General features: G+C 34.2%; 3 protein-coding genes across 3 annotated transcripts; 1 reads left to right on the top strand and 2 right to left on the bottom strand.

The window, feature by feature from the left end:
- Positions 1 to 363: 363 nt before the first annotated feature.
- On the top strand, positions 364 to 1,396 carry LOC139867358 (dynein light chain 1, cytoplasmic-like). The gene is made up of 2 exons (XM_071855725.1): positions 364 to 621; positions 1,001 to 1,396. Exons 1-2 carry the CDS (start codon positions 484 to 486, stop codon positions 1,151 to 1,153), a joined length of 291 nt encoding a protein of 96 aa, XP_071711826.1. The 5' UTR covers positions 364 to 483; the 3' UTR covers positions 1,154 to 1,396.
- Positions 1,397 to 1,826: 430 nt separating this feature from the next.
- Positions 1,827 to 5,385, bottom strand: LOC139866732 (glyoxylate/hydroxypyruvate/pyruvate reductase 2KGR-like). Its single transcript, XM_071855020.1, has 3 exons — positions 4,957 to 5,385; positions 4,292 to 4,833; positions 1,827 to 1,951 (listed from the first exon to the last, which is right to left on the bottom strand). The coding sequence occupies exons 1-2, from the start codon at positions 5,377 to 5,379 to the stop codon at positions 4,315 to 4,317; spliced, it is 942 nt and encodes a 313-aa protein (XP_071711121.1). The 5' UTR covers positions 5,380 to 5,385; the 3' UTR covers positions 1,827 to 1,951; positions 4,292 to 4,314.
- Positions 5,386 to 6,995: 1,610 nt separating this feature from the next.
- Positions 6,996 to 14,048, bottom strand: LOC139865758 (homeobox-leucine zipper protein GLABRA 2). The gene is made up of 11 exons (XM_071853857.1): positions 13,736 to 14,048; positions 13,404 to 13,645; positions 11,048 to 11,165; positions 10,726 to 10,920; positions 10,271 to 10,645; positions 9,564 to 9,665; positions 9,256 to 9,465; positions 8,931 to 9,105; positions 8,581 to 8,852; positions 8,378 to 8,464; positions 6,996 to 7,776 (listed from the first exon to the last, which is right to left on the bottom strand). The coding sequence occupies exons 1-11, from the start codon at positions 13,823 to 13,825 to the stop codon at positions 7,399 to 7,401; spliced, it is 2,244 nt and encodes a 747-aa protein (XP_071709958.1). The 5' UTR covers positions 13,826 to 14,048; the 3' UTR covers positions 6,996 to 7,398.
- Positions 14,049 to 25,575: the final 11,527 nt, after the last annotated feature.

Below are 25,575 nucleotides of genomic sequence, written 5' to 3'. Positions count from 1 at the left end.
TCCTAATTGTGATTGTTGTTTTCATGTCATGACACATGGGCACACCGCACGAAATTGGAACAAATAGGGCAAAATATGTATTTTTTTTTATGGTTAAATGTAACAGTAATGTGAAAAGAGTATTTTTCTCACTATATTTCGACACACAAATTTATGATTTCTTAACACTGTGTTGGATATGTAACAACAAACAAATCGGCTAGATTTTGTTACGATAAAATGAGCAATCCATCCTTAAATTCTAGAAAAGGACAGCTTACGTCACCATTTTTTGACATTTTGAAATAAAACTTTTTGGATGACTATGAAATTAGTCATTTCATTTCACAGCAACCTCTTTTTTATCTATATCTATAAAAATTAAAAATCCAAATTGTTATCTTTTCACTTGATCATAAAAAAACACCTGACTGCAATACCTTGGTTTTTTTATCACCTAAAAATCTGCCAATTTGTGGATAAACAGAAAAGGTTGAAATAAAAATGCTAGAAGGTAAAGCACTAATTGATGATACAGACATGCCAACTAAGATGCAGATCCAAGCCATGGCTTATGCTTCTCAAGCCCTAGATCTCTATGATGTTCTTGACTGCAAATCCATTGCTGCCCATATAAAAAAGGTACCATTTTTACCATCAAGATCCTATTTTTATGTCTTGAATATGTATATTTTGTATGTATGCATCTGGGTATTGTGAATCTTGAAGAAAGAATCTTTTTCAAGAGTTTGATATGGAATTGCATATTTTAAGTACTAAAAGTAAAATTATACTCCTATTTAGTTCGATCAATACAAAATTGATAAATTGGTTACATGTTGATTTAATTTGTCCTTCAAATACTCACTACTTCAGAGCTTCTTTTTTTTTTGGAAAGTAAGCTGAAATAAATTATATCCAAAGATTAAAAAAACTAAAAAAACATTAATGTACTTGAAATATGCAGGACCTAAACAATTTAAATGTATGATATATGGAAATGAATGAATGGTGTTGACAGGAATTTGACAAGAAATATGGGAATGGATGGCAATGTGTGGTGGGATCAAATTTTGGATGTTTCTTCACTCACACCAAAGGAACTTTTATCTACTTCACACTGGAGACACTCAATTTCCTCATCTTCAAAGGGGCTTCTTCACTTTCTTCATAATTCTAGTATAAACATCTTCAAGATCTCATAAATTGTTGAAATCTCCCCAAAAAAATTAGGTATGATATGTGTCCATGTATATATATATTTCCTAGCTTATCTAGTAGCCAATGTTAGGGATATGAGTTAGTGGTTGGTAGCTTGTGATACTTTTAGCAGTCTTTTATTAGTGTTCCTAATGCAGATTACTATTTGATGTTTTTACTTCCTGCATTACCTACTCCTCCTCGTTAAAAATAAAGCCAACCGTTTCAATAATCAATATAAACAACTTAATAAACCAATATTGATTGAAAGAAAGACAGAAAGACACCAAACCGAAAAACATACATTAGTTTGACCAGCATTTAGTTTTGGTTGCTTTTTAAATGTTTGGAGCCGGATGCAGGGCTCGCGTTTTTACTGCATCATGCTCAATTAGCAGTTGAATTTCTGAACTTGCTACACTTTATGTGAAACTAGGCAAGTAAATGTTCTTAAAAAGTTCACACTTGTATGTTTTTTCGTTCTGTAAGTAATACTCAATGTGAGGTTACTATATACATGTTCGAAGATTGAACATGATCACAAGTAGTAGCTGTATGTGCATTTACAACAAACTTGATAAGCAATGTAGTAGTTCATATTCGATGTTCATATAGTACATATGATGAATGTTGATTAGTCTAAACTACCCACTTAATAAGAGATTGTATCTTTACTAAAATAATAGCCTTAACAAACGTTACCCTTTTCAAATGATGTGATAATATAAGGAATTTTATAAAGCTAATGGGTGTAACATTTTGTATAAAGAAGGTGTTGGGAAATTACGGCCTCACTAATTCCCACCACCCAGCCCAACAATAATAGTAAAGAAATAAGAACAATACACAACACAAGATTTAACGTGGAAACTCCAAAACAGGAGAAAAACCACCGGCCCCCAAAGAGAGAAATACACTATATCACAAATTGTTACAATGATATAGACGACTCTCTTAAGCCAACTACACTCTCCAAAATATTTAACTAATACATCTCTCAAACAAGGATAAGAAAGAAAGAAATAATCAAATACTTAAAGTGTATTGATTGGTGCGATTTGGAATGAAGACTTAGCCCCTCTTATATAACCAAGTCACTCACCCCTCACATCTTCCTCCCACCAATGTGGGATAAACATATCTTCTACTAGCCAAAATAAACCAACAAATCTCCACCTTTTGGATAGAAGAAGATAACCATGCTTCCACATTGCAAGGATAACCGATGTAGACGCTTCCTCGACGACAACTTCAAGATCCTCATCTTCATGCCGTTGACATTATCTCCCAAGAGACAAAACTTGCATCTTCATCGAACATTGTCTAAACCGACAATCATTGTCATCACAGACAATCATAACTCTTAACAAGAATTATCATACTCCACCATAAAGAGTATAGCACTTAGAATATCGCATTCCAAGCATTTCACCTCGGCACATGTTGTTGAACAACCAGCTGAAACTTTATGGTGCAACTTCCTTGTTTGGCTTTCCCGAAAGTCCCATCAGCTACAACATCAGTTTCCACCACACAGCCTGCATCAACGCCAAACCAATGCCCATGTGTAATTGTGGAACCGCTAACGAACATCCCTTTCCACGGTGGCGCGGACACACCATGAGGATGACGTGACTTCAGAGGAATTCGTCACTCTCCGTAACAACGGAGACAATGTTAGCGTCTTTGGAGCCATTTGCCGGATTAGCTCCACCGGGACAATTAACCCTTACATGTCCAGTCTTCCCGCACTTCCAGCATGTCAGATTCTTTCTAGAGTTTCTCTTCTGCCTATCCGAACACAACAGTACCGTAGTTTCTGATGACGAGACCCCGTTACCTTCCAATCTTTTCTCCTCGGATAGGAGCTTGCTAGTAACATCTTCAAACTTCAGAGTTTTCTTCCCATACATCAAAATAGGTTTCATGTGTTCATAAGACGATGATAAAGATAATATCAACCTCAAAGCTTTATCTTCATCATCCGTTTTAACTCCAATAGCCTCCAGTTCTGAAACAATACCGTTAAGAATATTTAGATGATCTGAAATCTTTGAACCCCCATCCATACGCAGAGTATGAAATTGTTCTTTAAGACACAACCGATTTGAGATGCCCTTGCCCTGGTACAATTGCTCTAGTTTAACCCAAAGCTCCTTTGCCGTTGATAACCCGTGCACATTTGCAAGCACGTTCTTTGCAAGACACAAACGAATCGCACTTGCTGCCCTCAAATCCATATCATCCCATTCTTCTTCATCGAACTTACTGCTAGAATCACTGCCAGGAACAAGGGTGGGTTTACCCTTCAAAGCCTTGTGTAAACCGGACTGAATCAACACATCCTTGACTTGAACCTGCCATAAGCCAAAATTGATCATCCCATCAAATTTCTCTACATCAAACCTCATTGGACTGAACTTCGACATCGTATCCGTATCCTATAGACAACAACTTTCTCTGATTTTGCTCACGTTTCGAATAGCCAAAAGATGTAGCAGGTAGCCAGGACCCTTTAAATCGGAAATCCACAACTAGGCCACTAACAAATCCAACTATTACTACGAATCAGAAAAAATATTGTCTAACCAGATACCCTATACGATCAATAGAACTCGTTTCTGATGTAGACGATCCACTCACGTGGCAACCACAGAGCATACTCCGACTCCTATAACCGAGACCCCCGTCAAACCTGACGCTCTGATACCAGTTGTTGGGAAATTACGGCCTCACTAATTCCCACCACCCAGCCCAACAATAATAGTAAAGAAATAAGAACAATACACAACACAAGATTTAACGTGGAAACTCCAAAACAGGAGAAAAACCACCGGCCCCCAAAGAGAGAAATACACTATATCACAAATTGTTACAATGATATAGACGACTCTCTTAAGCCAACTACACTCTCCAAAATATTTAACTAATACATCTCTCAAACAAGGGTAAGAAAGAAAGAAATAATCAAATACTTAAAGTGTATTGCTTGGTGCGATTTGGAATGAAGACTTAGCCCCTCTTATATAACCAAGTCACTCACCCCTCACATCTTTCTCCCACCAATGTGGGATAAACATATCTTCTACTAGCCAAAATAAACCAACAGAAGGGTCTAATGCACGGTGAACGCTCTTAGACCACAGGGGTCAACAATGGTTCATTAGAAAAATGAGCTACCAAATTTGCCACAACAAGATCAGCCATAGCCTTACGGGTTTCCATTGTACAAGTTCCCACATGTGGCGACAAAACGACATTATCTAGTCCAATGAGTTGATCAGGAACCTCGGGTTCATGTTCAAATACATCAAGACCGGCCCCACCAAGTCTCCCTTCAACAAGAGCCGATACAAGCTCTGGTTCATCTACATGAGCCCCTCGTCCTATGTTAATGAGATATCCGTTTGGTCCCAACGCATCAATGACTTCGCGGTTGATTATATGGTACGTTGATTCGGTTAATGAACAAGCGACAACTAGAATTTCACAATTGGTAGCTAGTTCAATCACATTTGGATGACACTTGTAACCTGAATTTAGTTTCTCTGTTCTCGAATAGTAACTAACTGGACAACCAAATGCATGTATTCTTTTAGCAATTGCTGACCCAATTCTTCCTAATCCTATAATCCCCACATGTTTTCCACTACCCTGCAAATAAATTTATAACAATTTTTTTTTAATGATTTACTTATTATTTGTGTACATTTAGCCATTAAGCAACTTATGATTTTGAGATACTAATCACGATTGCAACAAATAAGAGTTACCTACTTTTGTGGTCAATTTGAAGTCTTGTTGCTTCCACAATCCATTCCTCACGTGCTGATCACATGCACAGATTCTTCTAACAGTTGCTAAAATTAAGGTTATTGCTAAATCAGCGACTTCATCAGTCAAAGTATCAGGTGTAGATGTAACCCTAATTCCCCTTTCCTTGCATTTAACTAAATCGATTTGATCTAAACCTGAACTGTGACTCGATATGATTTCTAAATACGGAAGTGATTCGATTAAAGTGGAATCAGCTCCGTACGCTCCGTTGCCTACAATTGCTCTGATTGATTTTGAGTGGTGGTTTATGAACGCAGTTTTGGACGCGATTTCCCATGATTTAATGAGTTTGAATCGTTTTGCGACCTCATCTTGAAGATAATTGGACATGGGGCACGTAAACCACACGCCTATTTTGTCCATAACCTGTTCGACGAAATGCGTCAGTGAGCAACTCGCACTAAGTGAAGGGACGACGGTATTTACGTTATTGGTTAGCCCATTGATGTTGATTAGCCCAATGGGCCGGAAGAAAGGCCCGAAATAGTTACGATTATACAAGTTTAAAGCAAAGAACAACTTTGATGGGTGTGTTTGAGTGACAAGCTTATGATAATCCATCTTAAAGTGATTGACGGCTTGATTGTTTGCGTGAAAACTTGTGACAATTAGATGAATCGTGACCATCCCTTAATTCGCAAGAATAAATTCCAACTCGTCGAACGCCTAGAAGCACGTAAAGGTGGCAAAACCTTGACCCTGAGGACATGGAAAGCCTTCGAGAATCATTTAAAAGGCACCCGACAAATATGCTCCTACAACCTAGACAACCGCCTCAGATCTTAACGGAGTGAAACCTTTAAGACAAAACTAATATGAGAATGTATGCAATTTCTAGAAAGAAGGAGAACTAAACCAATCGAGCAAAAATACACGATAAGGCTCGGCCTAGTGTTGAAGAAAGATGAGAGCAGACAACTCATCCGAGTCGGGAGGCAGAACAACGAGATATAGGAAAAGACCAAGCAAGAAACGAGAAGTCAACACATATGGACTGAACTGAAGACAGATTGTTAATGTTACTTTTAAAATATTCATCGGTATTCCTTATCAATATTCCTTTTATACTATAGATAATAGTGTTTGTAGCTAAACCCACTATGACATGGCAAGACAAACTTCCCATAAACGCATGTAACAGGGCGTGTGTGGGTGATTTTGGTTGCAGGTGTTGGTCAATGTGGAACGGAAAAAGGATGGGGAAAGAAGGTAAAGTGACAAGTCTTGATTGTTTGAGAGTTCTCTCTCACTTTTATAATTTGTCTATCAAATACCAATCAAATTTTAACAAATCACCCACAAACTTTCTACGACCCCATTACAACTTTCTCCTTCCTCCATCATTGCCATGTGAGCGTAATAACCCAAAAACTACCTTTTATCTACTCAATGTTACACTTGCCATTAATTATCCGTGGTCTTACCAAAAGATATATTTCTTTTAATCTTAATTTTCAAGTCATTTAGAAAATATTGCACCTCAACAAATTTTGGTAAATATGTACTAAATGTCATTTTTGACTTTGTATTAAAAAGTTTGACTGAATTTATATAAAAATAAAAATAAAAAAAAAATTAGCGAGACTAATTACCAAGGATAAAAAATCTTCAATGATATGTAGTAGTTATCCGAAAGAAAGGTAACAAAAGTAGAGAGTATAAATTACACATGACGTTCGTTAGTCAAATAGTGAATTTATTAAAAAAATTTGTGAGACTAATTAACAAGGATAAAAAAATTCAATGATATTTAGTAGTTACCCGAAAGAAAGGTAACAAAGTACGGAGTATAAGTTACACATATTTCTTGTATCGGACGAATCAAAGCATTAAATAGCACCGTTCAGTGGTGTGCATGGGTAGTCGTCTTGTTATAATGGGTAGGTGCAAAGAAATGTAAGTTACACATGACGTTCGCTACGTGGATGAAAAAACACATTCCCTTGAGAAATAGTAATTGTTTTACCCCACATACGGGATTGAGTTGTTTAAGTCAATACACGTTATAACTTATAATCATTGTTTTTCAGGATAGATGTGTAACAAGTCCCTACACATGAAGCCCCAATATATAACCAGGAAGTCACAGTCAATAGATTAATCAGCCACAATTCTTGTTGTGTCAAACAGACCAATCAAAAATATACAACGTGACTCTTAATTAACCATAATCAAAGCGTTTTACACGCTTCAAGTACATTACCTTCTAGTCTTCATTAGCATCTTGTCTTCCCAGATCAAAAACCATCTTCGGAACCGACCACATATTTACTTGCACAAAAGACTTCTTCACCTAAATATTTGGAAAAAGCCGAACTTTGAGCCAAAAAAAGAGCACTATATGTGACTTCTTTAGAGTGGATGTCAGTATATATCAAGTAATCACTGATCTTCACATTGTAAACCAGCTTTGATATTGTGCAGCGTGCTTGAGATAAGTGTATTCACCGACTCCACAGATTCCATACTAAGTTTGGATGTTGGTGATTCGCTTGTAAGAATCTGAAAACCGACGGTTAACAGGGACCCACCTTCCGAAATCTGATTCGCTGAGCTGGAAGTAATCACCAAAGGCCTTGTTTCCACCCCATCAGGTAGAACTGAAAAACCTGAGGGTAATATGGCGATGTTGCTAGAGTCGCACCCCGCCATTACAGATTGCATGCTGGTCACACCCACTGGTGCACAGACCACCATGGACTCGTATGCGTTTGTGCAACTATCCTGGACCATCCACATGTTCTCCTTTGACTTCATTGTCTGGATCCATGAAAAAATACGGCGTGTGATAAAGGATGTTGAGTGTTTACTACATAATGGGTTGAGCAGGTTGGGCAACGTGTCAAAATGGGTCACGTTTGTATGACTTGGATTAGACGGGGTTATAGCCTGAAACAGTGATTACAGAACTACATTCTTTCAATAGTTAGTTTTCTGAATCAAGTGATTACATTTTTTGCAGTAAGAAAACACTTGGGGTAACTTTTGACCGTGCGGCCCATGTGATCGTTTTCGACCAACTTTTTACCCAGCTGACCCGTTAGACAAACATATAACCCAAATCGATCTGTTATACTCGAGACAGCGAGCATGTTGGGTAAAAAAATGTCAATTTTATATGGCTTGAAATGGATTTGTTACAAGTTTATATAACTTCGATACTAATCCACCTTTGTGACAAATTTTTAACAGGTTTTGGAAACAAAATACACTTTAGCTGATTTCGACATGATTTAACATTTTATTTTCACTTCAACGTTTTATCACTCGGTAGACCAATTAAAGAAAGCACAACCCAAACCGACCCATTCACTAGTTAATTGGTGTAAATTAAAGACGGCTGAAAAGAAATAAATCTTACATGGATGGAAACACTATTTCCTTTATCTTGTCCTTTTGACAAGTTAGCTATAAATTGCACTGGTCCTCCATTTGACATGATATCCCACTGAAAGTTTACACGATAATATGTATTAATAATTAGAATATAAGAATGTTTGCTTCTACTTGATAACAATATTTCATAGAATATATAAAAAAAACTGAAAAGATGTTTATTTTTACCTCATTTCTTCGAGTTTCATCTCTTAAGAAATCAAAAACATGAGTATGAGATACGGGCAACCATATAGATGATACTGCACATAGTATCACCCCTAACGGTTCACCGGGATCATTTAGGTTCTTCCTTGAAGCCACCCTTATGTCATATCCTGTCTTACTTGGTACCTTCTTCCATGCGTGATAGCTCGATCCTCCTAGTGCTCGACCGAAACTCCAAGTCATTCTCTGCGCTAATTTTAAGATGCTTTTCCTACCAGCCAGCGTACTAATGCCTGATTGATCAACCCATATGTCATATTTAGTTTGGTTATGGGTCAAAATATCTTCACATAAAATATAAATAAAAGTACCACTAGCATCCTTAGTAGGAACATTTGTTGCTAGGAAGAACACAAGACGCTCGCATTGTTGCTGCAATGTTGCCATCCAATGCCTTGCTCCAAAAGCTAGGCCACTATTGATGATTGCACGATACATGGAATGCGATATACTTCTTTCGCATATTAAATGCTCCATCCACGTCACCTAAAATAACAAATTGGATACATGAATATGTCTTCAAAAACAAACATCTGATATTAATTTTTTCTTTCGATTCAACTTAAATTAGTTTTAATACATCAAGCTTAGAAATCAATCTTTGAACAACTCGTGAGGTTCCTCGAACATGCTTACCTCACAATGACCGTTGGATTTGTCCTCAATGATGCAACCGGATGGACGTTTTCGACATCTTGCAAGTGATGCATCAATGTTTTTTTCTACGTTGTCGATAGAAACATCAACAATTGCCCACTTATCAGAACTCAGTTGCTTAGAGTATCTCACGAAATACACTTCTCTTGCTGCCACCAAAGGAGTTAGCATTTGCAACTCCGCAAACATCTGCAACCAATGAACAAAATGGCCAACTTTGCCCAAGTAAATGTTTGGAACTATAATGAGTATACAATTGATTGTTTCAATTGAAGGGAGTTGCTCACCAATTGAACCGCGCCATTTGTGCTAGCACCATTCCCGTTGCAGATAATATCAAGGGTAGCTGCTTTCGAGATGATGCATGAAAACATCTCTTCATATTGTTTCTGCAATAACATATAGAACAAACGAAATTGACAATCAAAACCCATTCAAACAGAATTCTACCATCATATAATTTCACGTGAACATTCAAGTGAGCAATATGTTAGAATCAACCCCGTTTTCCTCTACAATAGAAGCACAATGCTGCAAAGTCCAACTAGATCATGTGGTTAAAAGTTAGGACTGCAAGTGCAGATGCAAGATGAGCGGATCGGATAGATCGGGTAACGTCTCATTTCGATGGGAACAAGTATGTTTGGGTTGACTGTTGACCTGTAAAAGACTTATTTCTCCACTTATAACTTCTTAATAAATACGGAGTAAGTACGAAGCTAATTCTGATAGCAAAAACAAAATTATTAGACATTTACACTATTACAGGTCAACCCAAATTAAGACGAATTTTTTGTAAAACAACAAAAAACGTGGCATTAGTAACAGAGTTTCGGATAGATCGGGTAACGTCTCACTTCGATGGGAACAAGTATGTTTGGGTTGACTGTTGACCGTTTGGCCAATTTTAAATTTTTGTGATTTGGCCCATCAATAAGTAAATGGGTCGGAATTTCCATCTCTAGAAATGGGTCATGAAGTTACAAATGCTTACCACATCCATGAAGCTTTGAACTAGCCGGGGTAGATCCACAAAGACAATGCCACTATCTCTAGATGCCTCAATGCATTTCTGTTGATCAATGCTCGAATTCTCAATCGCTAACTTGTTCAAGTATTCATCGTAATTTAGTATTTCTCGACCTGTCTCAATGCTCCTAACCCACAGTGGATCGCCAGCACTAGCCATCTTTACAACCTCTTCTAAAGCTAGATCAACAATCTCCATTATTCTAGATTTTTCTAGCCCAAATACTCCACTACAAAAATCCAACGAGCTTTTATTTTCATTGTCAGTCCCTGCAGAATATGAATTAGTTGGTGACGTTCCTTGCGGATATTTTCCAATTGATGTCCTCAGCTTCTCAATCTACACATTATCACATAATTTAATTACATAGCTTCATAAAATGTATGATAATGAAAATGAATAATTGATAACTGTACAACCTCAGCTTTAAGTTTGGAATTTTCAACCCGAAGTTGTTGTTCATCAGTGTACAACATGGCATCCTTAATAAAGCTACCAAAGCCGCAGTTAGCACATGTACCCTTCTTAATTGTCTCCCTTAATAACTTATTTTCATCTCGTAACTTATCCATTTCGGATTTTAACAATGAATTTTCATGGCGCTCCTGTATGGCCTGCAACAGCAACATAGTTCCACTAACAAATATAACCAACAATTTTTATGAGGATGCCACCCTAAATTATGAAGAAGAATTTGATGATTACATAAAATTTTATTTGATGAAAATTAATATGAAATACCTTAATTTGTGTACGACGATTTTGAAACCAAAACTTCACTTGTCTTGGATGAAGGCCTAACCGCTTGCTCAACTGTTGTCTTTGCTTCTCGTCTGGGTGAGGTGACTCCTTAAATAGCCTGTAAATGAAAGGTTAACAATCGAACTATAACACAACCCATCCATGTTGACTTGCTAAAACCACATATCATCTTAACTGAATCATCCAAACTCAAAATTACAAGTATAATGAAAGCAATTTCGCTCGTAAGCTATCAGCCTATCAGGTAAGACAAGGTTTACTTCAACTGTAACATATTTAAAAGTGAAACAATGTCACAACTTGCAAGTACTTGTTGCATATTCACTACTCATCTAAACTAACAAAATGGTTCTTCTAGATGTATTATAGTATGTATTATGCAAATTTACCTCATATATGAATGGATAATTTTATGTATTCACAGGTTAGTATTAATTGAGGATTATCAACCAAAAGGTCAAAGGAACTAAACACAATTATTCCAGAACACGAAATGATAGTATCACCTAAAATTCCATTATTTTGACACAAAAAATAACTATCATTAATGTTATACGGAGTATACACGCTAGTGAGTTCTGAAGGTTATTCAACATCAAGTGAAGCTATATAACCAATTTGGATACGCTTAAACAATATATGCTGAAAAGAATGAGAAAATTTATGATTAAGTTTGTATTAATCGCACATGTTAGACATGTTCATAATCAAAACACATTAACAGTATAAGGGCCCACTACGAACTTTCAACAAGAAGATCCAGTATTTTGTTTCGGCTTGCAACTTAACAGCTTGAAAAACTCTACCTTAAGAAGATCTTAATCCAAAAATTTGATATTAATTTCAACATGTAACATGTAAATATGTAAATATGTAACTAGTTGATATTGAAGATGTCAGAGGGTGAGGTAGAGTTAGGCAGAGGCGAAACTAGGATTTTTTGACCGGGGGAAAAAAAAAAATTTTAAACCGTAGCAATTTTTTTGGATACAATTTGAAGATTGTGGGGCAAAAGTTGGAGATTTTGGGGCAAAATTTGAAGATTTTGGGGCTAAAGTTGGAGAATTTGGGGCAAAATTTGAAGGTTTTGAGGCAAAATATGTAGGTTTGGGGCAAAAAAAAAATTCCACCGGGGTCAAAGTCGAAAAACCCAAAATTTTTACACTGAAAAAAAAAATCCACCGGGGGCGCCCCCCCCCCCCCCCTGCCCTTCATCATTTTCGCCTCTGGAGTTAGGGCTTGTCACTTCTCTTAAATAATTTGGCCAACAATAAAAACAAAAATATTAAATGCTTCTGAATAATAATTTGGGTGATATCTAACAAACTCAAAGGACCAAAATTGTCAGTAACCACAAAGACATCGCATATATTTAATTTATATTATTCCATACAATCAAATATTTAATATTAAATCATATATACATGTGACAATATTGAACCAAGGTTAATCACATCACCTTTAAAATATACCAACACACATGTTGTGGGTAGTTGTTACCTAGCCTTTCTTAATTTTAAGTGCAACACTTTACATTATTTATTTATGAGAGTAAAGAAATAGCTTTACATTATGACCTTTAGACTTTAGTTATATCTATATTTTACTATATAATAGTATAGTATATTTATTTATAGATATAGATATTAAATTAATATTTAACAGTAGCTTTATCTTTTCTTCTTCATGTATTTCTTAAAGCTGAATTAGTGATATTATTCAATGTATCATCTTAATTACCCAACTACCTCCATATTCTTGCAAAGATTCTTCTCGAACTAATTTGGTAAAGTATCCACCTCTCACTCATTATCTACCGAATCACCGAAACCAACTCAGTCTGTTAACCAGAGTTGCAAGCTAAGCTACCGATCAACTAATCACCTATCAAATGCTTAAGCTAGCAGATTCACTGTCGCAAAAACCTAATTAATAAAATTAAGTTTTATATATAGTGTTACTTAATTCGATTCCTAAATTTTGTTAACAATCAATTATTTGTAATAAATGCAAGGCTGTACATGCAACAGATTACACCTTCTATCACAATCAATTTATGTGATCTTATGCATTGCATACGTTTTTGTGCAGAAGCTGCAGTTGTTATCATAGAAATTAAGATTTAAATAAATAAATAAATATAGATAAAGATAATTGCAGTGGTAGGTGGTCCCGATTATACCAAATAACGTACGAGATATTAATTAATCACGGATTAAGTTTGGCATGAACAAGTGCATGTTAAATTCTATGAGAAATATTAGGGCAAATTGTAACGATAAATAAAATAAATGATAAAAAAAAATATATTAAAAAGGGGAAATGAGTGACGTACGCTTCCATTTCATGAATTTGTTCTGCGGTGTGGCGGTGGTACTTTTTTCTTTTTTTCTTTTTGTTTTTATTATTATCGTCGTCACCGTCATCGACGTCAGGATCAACATCAAAATCGTCATCCGATCGTGTTCTCTCCGCACCTGAATTCTCACTACTGATTTCCGTCACCGTCGCCGTCGTCGTAATAGCGTCTTCTTTTCGATCGTCATCCACCGGTTCTTCTCCGTCAGGAAATATTCCCTATAAAAAAACACATACACCTATATATTTATATATTTATATAATATCTAAAACTAAATAATAAAATAAATGAATTATAAATTAACTTACGAGAGTGAGGGCAAGAGATGTAGACGGAAAAAAGTGTTTAGCAGATGAAGGAGTCGGTTGATTATTATCATTTGAAGACGACATGAGCATATATATATTAAATATAAATATATATGTATGAATTGTGGTATGTATTATTGTGTATTTGTATGGTGAGTGTTATGAATTAGGCATGGCGGTGATGGAGCCTGGTGATGGTTGTTGTAATGGTGAATTGTGTGTGTGTACTGTTTGAGTGATATGGTAATGGTTGGAGTGTGGGGCCCAAGAAATGGAGTCTCAACGTTTTATTGGTTTTTTTAAATCTATTTATTTGATTTTTGGTATTTGAGAGAGTGAGAGGAAGATGCAGAAAAAGCAAAAACCAGAGGGAGAAATGAGTGAGTAGTGGGGGCTGGTAGGGGTTGACCGTTAGATATGGTTGGACCAGTAGACCCTCCTCGTCCCTCTAGTTTCCGGTTCCAACTAACTTAATTTCTATTACTTTTTAACCACGGTTACCCCAATGGGTTAATTTCTACTCATAACTATGACATACTTTCTTTCTATCAAAAACCTCCACATTATCAATTTCTATTCATTTCTTCTTCGTCACATGATCATCATATAACACTTTTAACCATGACATAATTCTCCTTAATTACATATTAACTAAATAAACTAGTTTACAAATGTTAAAACTATGAGTACATATAAATATAACACAAACCAATTGTTAAAACTATGTGTTCATGTAATCATTTGACCTTTTGACTATTTTCGACGATTCACGAACCAATTGTTGTTAATATATATATATATATATATATATATATATATATATATATATATATATATATATATATATATATATATATATATATATATATATATATATATATATATATATATAAAAGTGTATATAGACATGTGTATATAATATATAGTTATATTAGTTGAAAACGTTAATAGAGTATTGGATGAATAATACTTTACATGAACGTAATTGTTTCAATATATGTTTAATATATTTACCAACAGAATTAAAAGATAGTATCGAATGATTGAATTGTCAGATACATTATGATATGATTACAAGTCTCTGTTATGAGGTTCACGTTGATTTGAGAATCTTTCTCTTTTAACGGTATTCGGAATAATTGGTAAAGTAATCTACAAGTGAGAATAATGTGTCATTTAACGGTAACTAGATAAAAGTTAATGGAGATTCCTGTACATGCTTTACAATAATTTACTTGTGACTTTTGATAAGATAACTATTCAATTTTCATATTACTTAATGTAAAGGTGAAATTATAAAATATAATCTAAACATTAGAATTAAATATGTAAAATAAGATACGAAATAATTAAGTGTAATTTAAAATGAATCCATATATAAATATATATGATTTCTATGTATAATTATTATTATATGTATATTGTATTATATATAAAATTTATAAATAATAAATATTTAATAAAAGTTATTGTATAATATATTATATGATTATTAAATATTACATAATTAAAATATAATACAAGTTAGAATATAGTTATTATATTAATATTACTACTTTCATAAACATTAATATTAATATTAATATCAGTATTATTAATATTATTATATATATATATAAAATTTGATACATTTGATTTGTTATATTATTATTAATATTATTATCATTGTTAATATCATTATAACTAGTAGTTAAATTATAATTTTAGTTATTATGATTAATATTAGTATTATTATTAGATATTATTATTATTATCAAGAACTATTATTATTATTATAAATTATTATTATTGTTTCTATTATTGTTATTATTAGCATTTTTTTTAATTGTCACCAATAATATTAATAGTGTTATTAATATTAACATATTATTATATTTAGTATATTTATTTATTAATATTAAAAAATAATGCATATAAAAAACAGATTATTACGCGTATTATAACAGAAAAAGTTTTCTTTTTTTGTTTTCTTCATTCTTTATCTGTTCTGTTGTTCTTCTGCCCGTGAACCTGTCAAATTCCATAACCCTACAAATAATTTGAGTTGATTATTATTACAGTAAAAATCGATCATTCCTTACAATATCATTCTAAACTACGAATTATAATTGTCAAAGAACAAAAACAGATACATTTTTTTTCTCTTCTCCCCTGTACGTATCACTTTTTATCAATAGATCAAATTATGATCAATTTTAAAAATCTAGAATTGAAGAGTTGTTAGGAATCCCTTTTGAAAACTTTCTGTAAATATTCAAGCCTCAATTCATTAAATTGATGATTAATTTCGAAGTCAAAGTTATTTTTTCAAAAAGTCAACAGAATCGTTCTTGAGAAAATTCGAACTCGTTTTGATGATTCAAGTCCAATTGACGATTCCATTAGTTTCTATAAACAATTTACAAACTATTTCATGTTACAATCTTTGTCCAAAACGAGCTCAAAAGTGAAATCATATTTTTTTTTTCTTTTTCTTGAACCGTCGCACAGCAACAGCAGGTTCCAAGTTTTTTTCTCTCGTTTTTTAATAATATAAACACTAATTATTGATGATTCTAATTAGTTTGAATAACCTATATATATATATATATATATATATATATATATATATATATATATATATATATATATATATATATATATATATATATATATATATATATATATATATATATATATATATATATATATATAATTGTTTTGTAAATGATTCATTGTTTGGAATGATGCTCTGGTCGATTTCTAAATTGAAGAAGGAGAACAGAAACTCACGTTTAAATAAATTGGGATGGGGTTAATTTCAGAAAAACGGGAAACAGATGGATGGTTGAGGGGTTTTGGGTTAAACGAGAGGTCTCGGATTCGAGTCCCGTCTCTGGCAGTCTACTTCTTTTTAATGCTACTAAGGTATAATTTAATATTATTATTATTATTTTTATTATTATGATTATTATTGTTATCACTATGATTATTATTATTATTATTATTAGTATTATAGTAATTATTATTATGAATATCATAGATACAAGTATTATAAAGGTTAGTATTATTAATTATTATTATCATTAACATAACTTAGGATATTATCATTTTGTTACTAATATTATCATTCCAAAATTATTAGTATTATCATTACCAAAATTATTATTATTAGTATTATTATCATTGTATTAGTATTGCTAGTATTATTATAACTAAAAGGAGATTTAACATGTTGATAACGTAAGTATATTGTGACGACCCAGAAATTTTCGATCAAAATTAAACTTAATATTTATATGAGTTCGCCACGATAAGCAAAGTCTGTAATGTTGAAGTCTCAAAAAGTTTGAATTGTTTCATTTATTATTATTATTATTATTATTATTATTATTATTATTATTATTATTATTATTATTATTATTAGTATTATTGTTATTATTATCATTATTATTATTATTATTATTATTATTATTATTATTATTATTATTATTATTATTATTATTATTATTATTATTATTATTATTATTATTATTGTAATTATCATTAACATTAAAATTAATATTTTAATTGAAATTATAACTATCATTATCATTATCATTATTACTATTATTATTATTATTATTATTATTATTTTCATTAACATGATTTTTTATATATATAATTTTATTTACATTATTTTATTATCACTATTATTATCATTAGTATTATTACTATTACAGTATTATTATTTTTACTACAAACATAATAACATTATTATTAGTATTATCATCATTATTACTTTTAACATTAAAATTATTATTTTTAACATTATTATTATTATTTTCATTATTACTTTCATATTAACAATATTATTATAATAAATAAATATTTTCTATATAAGAATATATTATTTACAACTACCTCAATACATCTAATTATATATATTAAGATTATTTATATAAATATTTACATATAATAAATTGTTGATTTTTGATATAATATTAATCATATGTATATATAAAACTATATAAACATTAACTATATATACAAATTAAAAATATAAGATATATAATTTAGGATATAATATATAAATTTATTCGATTACGATTATATGTATTAATATACATATGAATGATATAGGTTCGTGAATCTGAGGCCAACCCACACTAGTTCAATGTCGTAATATGTATTTTTACTACAAAATAAAGTATGGTGAGTTCATTTGATTCCCTTTTACTCTTTACATTTTTGAGACTGAGAATACACGCGCTATTTTTACAACTGCTTTATTAAATGCTTTTGAAATACATTTTGAACTGCGAATACATGAAATGCTTTTATAAATGTTTGACGAGATAGACACAAGCAAAACATTCCTCGAATGAATTATGTGGACGTGAAAATTGCCACCATTGAATTATGTGGACGTGATAATTGCCACAATTGATATGAATATTTTTCCCCTGATTATTATTGCTTGGTAACCTAAGAATTAGGGAACATCACTAATTTTGAGAATTAGTGCACGCCTAATTGACGCGAATCCTAAAGGTAGCTACCGGGTTTAACACCCCCACCCAGAATGTTCACTAGACGGAAGGGCTAGTGGGTGTGGTGTTTAGTACTTCGAAGTTTATATGATTATTATACAGACGAGATGTTCTGTTTTGGGGATATTATTATGCGCATTATATGTTAAGGTCGGTTACCAAGCTAAGCTATGAAAGCAATGAAAAGTGAATGTTATGTATCGAGAGAATGATTTTTATACACAGGTTATGTGTATGTTATTTTTGTGCACAAGATATATGTACGGTTACTAAGATTTATGAAAGATGATTTCGTACACGAGAAAGGTGTAATGTATTTAAAAAATATCGCATGTACATTACAGGTGGGTATAGGATTCGGGCTCATTTGTACCATGCAGCATTTAAATCTTGTGGTCTATCAAAATGATGAATTTTATTGTTTTATGATAAACCCATGAACTCACCAACCTTTTGGTTGACACTTGAAAGCATGTTTATTCTTAGGTATGAAAGAAATCTTCCGCTGTGCATTTGCTCATTTTAAATATATTACTTGGAGTCAATCATGGCATATTTCAAAAGACGTTGCATTCGAGTCGTTGAGTTTATCAAGATTATTATTAAGTCGTTTATAGTTTGGATATATTATGAAATAGTATGCATGCCGTCAACTTTTGATGTAATGAAAGTTTGTCTTTTAAAAACGAATGCAATGTTTGTAAAATGTATCATATAGAGGTCAAGTACCTCGCGATGTAGCCAAATGTAATGTATTCGTCCAGATAGATTAGGACGGCTCGTTAGAGTTGGTATCAGAGCGGTGGTCTTAGCGAACCAGGTCTTGCATTAGTGTGTCTAACTAATAGTTTTTTAGATGCATTAGTGAGTCTGGATTTCGACCGTGTCTGCATGTCAAAAGTTTTGCTTATCATTTCGTGTCAAAAATTTCCTACTTATCATTCTTAGGGAATCACTTACTTATCATTCTTAGTCTAGACACGTCTTACTGCCTCTATTGCATAGATAGTGTATAGATAAATTCATATCTTAGCGTATCTGTTATTGTTACCTTTGCCTGATAGCTTCCGTAGATTCCTCCGTAATTTATGGAATTTTAGTATTAAGTATACATTTGTAAATTATGTATTGCAGGGTACTAATCTACATCCTATAATCTATTTCTTATCTAAAATCCTTCATATGATCGTACGAGATGAATCCCTCAACCAGTTCGAGTCCTCAGATTCCGATAGCTATTCCGATAGTTATTCAGATAGCTATTCCGATAGTTATTCTGACAACTATTCCGATATGGAGTTTCACTCGAGCTCTGAAAGCAGCGTCACCAGAATGAATCAACCAAATCAGCCATCCCCAATTCATCTGATGGGTTCGTAGTTGACTTAATCAATGGAGACAAGAAGAAGGTGATCCCTTCCATCCACCACATTTCCCTCTTGACGAAGAACCTGAAGCACTTACCGACGAACCTATCCGAAACACCATTTTCAGACTCATTTCCAGGGTAGCTCGTCACGATTATATTATATCCAAAATTCTAAACCTTATTCAGCTGCTCGTTCCGATCGACAATCATCCCGGAATAATATAAAAAGTCAACGAACTTCGCGCCCGAGTTGTAGCCTTGGAAAATATGGTGCAAAACATACCAGCTTTAACAACATCACCGGCACCAACAGTACCATCAGTAACAGTACCCGTACCATCAATAACACACGCCTCAACATCTCATTCTGTACATCGATTATAATCATCATACTACGTATCGTTCTACATCAATTATCTTCGTTCGACATGGTAATTATGTAATCTCTAATGTTTTAGAGATTATATATCCTTGTTCTAACAGTAAATCAAATGAGTCTAATATCATATTGACTCATTAAATCCATGATTACATCTGAAGAAAATATATATGTATATATATTTTCATAAAGATTGTAATTAAAAATTCTTTCGTGCAAATTGTTAATGGTGAAAATATTTTAACGGGTAGGTAATACCCGAGAAATATTTAGATTTCACATTAATAAGTTACACTGTACATTCTTCGAAGCTGATTCAACAGTCATTTACTATCCTACTTACAACCATCGATATACGTATCCGTTCACTGCAGAGTAACCATTTTCATCCAATTTCATATTTGGATTTTGATTTACCAGAATCCAACAAGTGGCATAATGAAGAAAACATTGGACAAAAATAAAATTTGTTAGAAACAAATAAATTAACTATGAGAAATTTTGTTAAGAATCCACGCTAACTGTTCCTAGCTAACTGTTCCTAGCTAACTGATTACATTTTATTTATCGCAATTTATTTATCGTAATTTATTTATCGCAAATTTAATTCTCGCAATTTTATTTATCGTCATTTAATTTCTGTTATTTATTTTACGCACTTTAAATATCGGGACACTTATACAAGGTTTTGACATATCATATCGACGCATCTATATATATTATTTGGAATCACCATAGACACTCTATATGCTGTAATGCTAGAGTTCACTATACAGGGTTGAAGTTGATTCTATAATAATATATATACTTTGAGTTGTGATCGAGTCTGAGACATGTACACGGGTCACGATACGTATTAATTAATTCGAATATTATATATTAAAGTATATATGAATTATTGGAGTGTTAACTGTGGACTATCGACTGTGGACTGCCAACATTGGACAATTAAAATGAATTAAAATATTGATTATAACATATGAAACTAAACAATTCTTCAAGTTTGCCACTTGATTTCATCTTAAACCTTATTAGTATCTTGACGATTATAATCTGCGTTCAAACCTTTCGTAATTCTTGAAAACATCTCAATCGAGAGGATGAACCAACCGCACTTCATCTACAGAAGAAAAAGATTTATGCATATAGTTGTGCACCTGAAAAACTCTCAAAAACTGAGTAAACGTTTAACACGTATCTGTGCTAACTCCTTTGGCATTGCTATTACTGAAAATAACATTGCAATTCCTTTTCAAAGTAGCCAATTTTTTCACAGCTCCAGCAAGTCAACTTCGACTTTTCGTTGGAAACAACCTTATTATAATCTTGATATATATCTGTGCTCTTTTATTGTTACCGGAGAACCTTTTATGTTCCACCATATTAGCAGTAAACGTACCAGCAACTTCAGTATTCTCTGGTGTAAGTCCCTCCGACAAATCACTATACATATTCATTGAAACCCTATCAAGTACTCATCTGCATCTTGCAACGATAACTGTCATACCAATTATCGGGAATTAGCAATCAGTATTTTGAAATCTCGCAGCATGTCTACATCAACAGTTATATGTATACATATAACATTTATCTCTTAGAATTATGATCTTTCATTCTGAATTTCTAAAAAGCACTCTAGTCTACGAATCAGTTCTTTGAATTTTGAGAAAGCTGATGAAGCAGTGAAAATTGGAGACTGCCTTAACAGTCAAAAGTTTGATAATAAAGAATTGAGAAAACCATGAAGGAGACCAAGGACAAATACACAGACCAAACCCCGTGTTTAAAGAATCCTGATGATTCTCTTTCTGATGAAATACTTAGTGAATACCTCACTCCTTAATCGCTCTAAATCATTGTGAATGAATATCTTCATCACACTTTGATTCTAAAATTCTAAGATATCATTGTATCTTTATTTATTAATGTCCTCAATATTTCTGAAGATATCTTCATAAATATTCTCCTCCGATATTAATTATCTCTTCGTGTTATATGTATTATATCATTAAAGGAAACTGTTTTAGTTTCTATATTCTGTTAACCTTCGAATTTAAAATATGAATGTTTTTGAAGTAGTGTTGGGAACTGATGCACGAGTTATTATAATATAATGACACTTGATCAACGTGATTATATTACAGTAAGTCATGCCGAGTTTCTAATGGAACGTGATGATTCACAGATCATAACGTCATCATGTGCCATGTTACACGACTCTTACATTCTACTTAATCTCCAAACATATCAAGAATATATTTTCTTGATAGTTCTATCTTTTCTCTTGAATTCTGGTAATTTAACCAATCAAGATCGTACTATTACCATTTCTCTCTTAGAACATTAGTCATGTACATTTGAAACTCTAAACCTACGAATTCTGGACCATTACTTGCTTTATTTTGTAACAACCCAACCCGTTAACCATCCGTAAAAGTGCCATAAAAAATTTTTTGAGACCAGTTGATCTGGACGGCGTCCAGTAATCTGGACGGCGTCCTGTTGTAAAAACCAGGACGGCGTCCAGCCATCTGGGACGGCGTCCAGATGTGCTGCCAGATTCTGATCAGTTTTACGTTTTACACACGGGTGAAAAACCCGCTTCCTGACACTTTTAAACCAACACACTTTCACAATATATTACAATAGGTTAAACTAAGAGTTTTTCATAATAAAAAAATGAGTTTTACGACACCGGGCCTACATCGACCCAAAATACCACAAGTGACTATTTCGACCCATTAGTTTATACAAAACATAGACCGAGCATGGGATTGGGGACACGCTACTCAATCCTAAACAAATCCAAAAGCAAGTCTTCTAAAGCAACTACGCAAGTCCACTAGTCCCCGCGCTTACCCGAGCCACCGCATCCATGCAATCTATAAAAATGTAAACAACGAGAGGGTAAGCTAACGCTTAGTGAGTGAAAATATACTACATACATATATATGTATAAAATGGACACGCCACAATAATAATCAAATAGTGCATACCGAAGCATCCAAGTATAAGGCAAGCTAAACCTAGCATACCGTACGTTCACTAAGCACAAGCTAACAACACCAACAATATAGTAAGTTCGCAAATAACGTTGCGAACAATGCCAATAAGCTACAACCAGAAGGTTAGCTACATCACGTCAATACAACATTATACGTATACAATATATATATAACAACGCGTAAAACTCCCAAGGTTAACCATAACGTTATGGTGCTACCGGCTCGTGGTTCACACCATACGCAATTGAGTCATACTCTTTTATAGTGCTACCGGCTCGTGGTTCACACTCGATGCTACCGGCTCGTGGTTCACATCAATTATTTTATAGTGCTACCGGCTCGTGGTTCACACTCGATGCTACCGGCTCGTGGTTCACATCAATTATTTTATAGTGCTACTGGCTCGTGGTTCACACTCGATGCTACCGGCTCGTGGTTCACATCAATTATTTTATAGTGCTACCGGCTCGTGGTTCACACTCTAACATTCACAAATAAATGCGCCATATACACATACGTATAATTATTCCACTCACAATACTACCCTTCGCCATTGGGGTTATACCTAAGTCTGCATCACAATATTAACCCTTCGCCATTGGGGTTATATAATCCACATCATACCGCGTGTGATAATGTACACACAAATTGTGTACCCCGCCAAAAGTGGCCAACCAAAACGCACAACCGTGCCAATTGGACCTATACACAAGTCCATCAAATCTACCTATATGTGAAGTGAGCTCTATAACCAAGAAACACTTCACCCCGACCCGCACCCATCCTACACATACATATGCACATAGGATATTAACACTCACCTCGTCGTCTTGATGAATGCTTCTGAATAATCCGCAACGCGCCATTAGAAAGTACCTATTCCATTATCACAAATACAATAACACGATTAGGGTTGACTTACAAACCAACCCATATGACACTTAGTGCAATTTCGACCCAAATGCACTTCCAAGTACAAACCGCGCCCAAAACTAACCAATAATCACTAACACGAGTGAAAATGGTCCTAACACACCAATTAAACCCGAACACAAGTGTTAAACACGTGTCATACCCATTTTGACACCAAAACCCTAGTTTTGACCCATTTCAAAATTAGTTAACCAAACACACCCAAAAGTGTATCAACACTTCCAAAATCACTAAGCCTAGTGATTAAACTCATTATCAAACCCTAATCAAGGCTAAAACGTCAACCGACCCAAAACACGCCAAGTGACAAGATTAACAAGTCACCATGAACCTACTTCATCATCTAAAAGGGTTTCACAACAATCTAGCTCAAAACCCTAACTTGAACATCAAATCTAACAAATGAAATTCGGAGTTTGAGCTTACCAATACCACCACAACGTAGCTAGGAGCGAGATGAACAACTTTAGAACCCGAGCTTTTGCAAGAAATCGACTCCTTCCCTTCCAAATCAAGCTCTCTCTCTCACTAAAAGTGAGTTTCTCTCACTAGGGTTTGAGGAGTGTGTTTGTGTGTGTGAAATATGATCCAAAATGACCAAGGAACCAGCCTTGAAGGCTCCAAACCGGCACCCAAGTGAAATGACCATTTTACCCCTTTTTAAAATAAAAACACAGCTGGCTCGACAGACAAGTTGGACGGCGTCCCGACCCTTGGACGGCGTCCCACGCTTCACATCTGGACGGCGTCCCATATTCTGGACGGCGTCCAAGCTTTCACAACTGGACGGCGTCCCATCCTTCTGGACGGCGTCCCGATTAACTAAAAAAAGTCAGAAACAGGAATAGGGTGTTACAACTCTCCCCCACTTAGAATCGATCACGTCCTCGTGATCCTCATCACTAACCCACACGGACCACACTCCACGGTCCTCAAACATAAGTCCCAATCCGACTTTCCTAAGCAATTCTTCCCAATGAATCGCTTCTAACAACTAAAATCGTCACCCGCGATTTATCAATCCACAATTCCGAGCACTAAGACCATGCTCATTCCCTAACATCGGGAAAACTCAACCAATCTCTGACCGAGATATCAAACCCCTAGCGTACCATTACAGGTACAATGCTAGAAGCAACCAAGTCTCAATCCTAAAGTCAACAATCCGAAACGATGAAGACCGAACCACATGAATCCTTATGCATTACACTTACCACTAAACATCCTTTGTAGTGCGCAATACAACCAACACGCCACTATCCTAACATCATAAACAACGGCTAAAACCAAAAGCGCCCAAAACGACTATGGCAATGCTAATCCTAAGGTGTACAAAATCGGCTATTGTCACACCCGTGACAACATGTGAGCGAAACACGCCTATCGCATCACAAATCACACCACACGGTCCTCACGACCCCACCATCGGCGTATAAAACAACTGATAGTTCCCACAACACAACTCAAGAATGGTACTCTCATTTCCCACCGGTACTCGCATTTCCCGATAATGTTATGCCATACCGACGTAACATTACTCTCCTAATGAAGTCAGCGGACCCCGAAGGCCATGCTTCACCAATCTCAACACCGGATGAAGTCAGCGGACCCGAAAGTCATGCTTCACCGATATATCACCTCGC

The sequence above is a fragment of the Rutidosis leptorrhynchoides genome, chromosome 9, assembly GCF_046630445.1.
Source record: "Rutidosis leptorrhynchoides isolate AG116_Rl617_1_P2 chromosome 9, CSIRO_AGI_Rlap_v1, whole genome shotgun sequence".
NCBI classification, from domain to species: Eukaryota; Viridiplantae; Streptophyta; class Magnoliopsida; order Asterales; family Asteraceae; genus Rutidosis; species Rutidosis leptorrhynchoides.
Note: the sequence above shows the minus strand (reverse complement) of the source record. Positions and strands in the feature narration are given on the sequence as shown.

Bases quoted from the DNA above. Each gene is read 5' to 3' on its own strand.
- LOC139867358 (XM_071855725.1), top strand. From the start codon at position 484: ATGCTAGAAGGTAAAGCACTAATTGATGATACAGACATGCCAACTAAG. The intron at 622-1,000 runs GTACCATTTTTA...TGGTGTTGACAG, and splicing joins TTGCTGCCCATATAAAAAAG to GAATTTGACAAGAAATATGG.
- LOC139866732 (XM_071855020.1), bottom strand. From the start codon at position 5,379: ATGGACAAAATAGGCGTGTGGTTTACGTGCCCCATGTCCAATTATCTT. The intron at 4,834-4,956 runs GTAGGTAACTCT...ATTTATTTGCAG, and splicing joins ACTTCAAATTGACCACAAAA to GGTAGTGGAAAACATGTGGG.
- LOC139865758 (XM_071853857.1), bottom strand. From the start codon at position 13,825: ATGCTCATGTCGTCTTCAAATGATAATAATCAACCGACTCCTTCATCT. The intron at 9,666-10,270 runs GTAAGCATTTGT...ATGTTATTGCAG, and splicing joins TTCAAAGCTTCATGGATGTG to AAACAATATGAAGAGATGTT. The intron at 7,777-8,377 runs GTAAGATTTATT...TCATGGATCCAG, and splicing joins GAAATAGTGTTTCCATCCAT to ACAATGAAGTCAAAGGAGAA.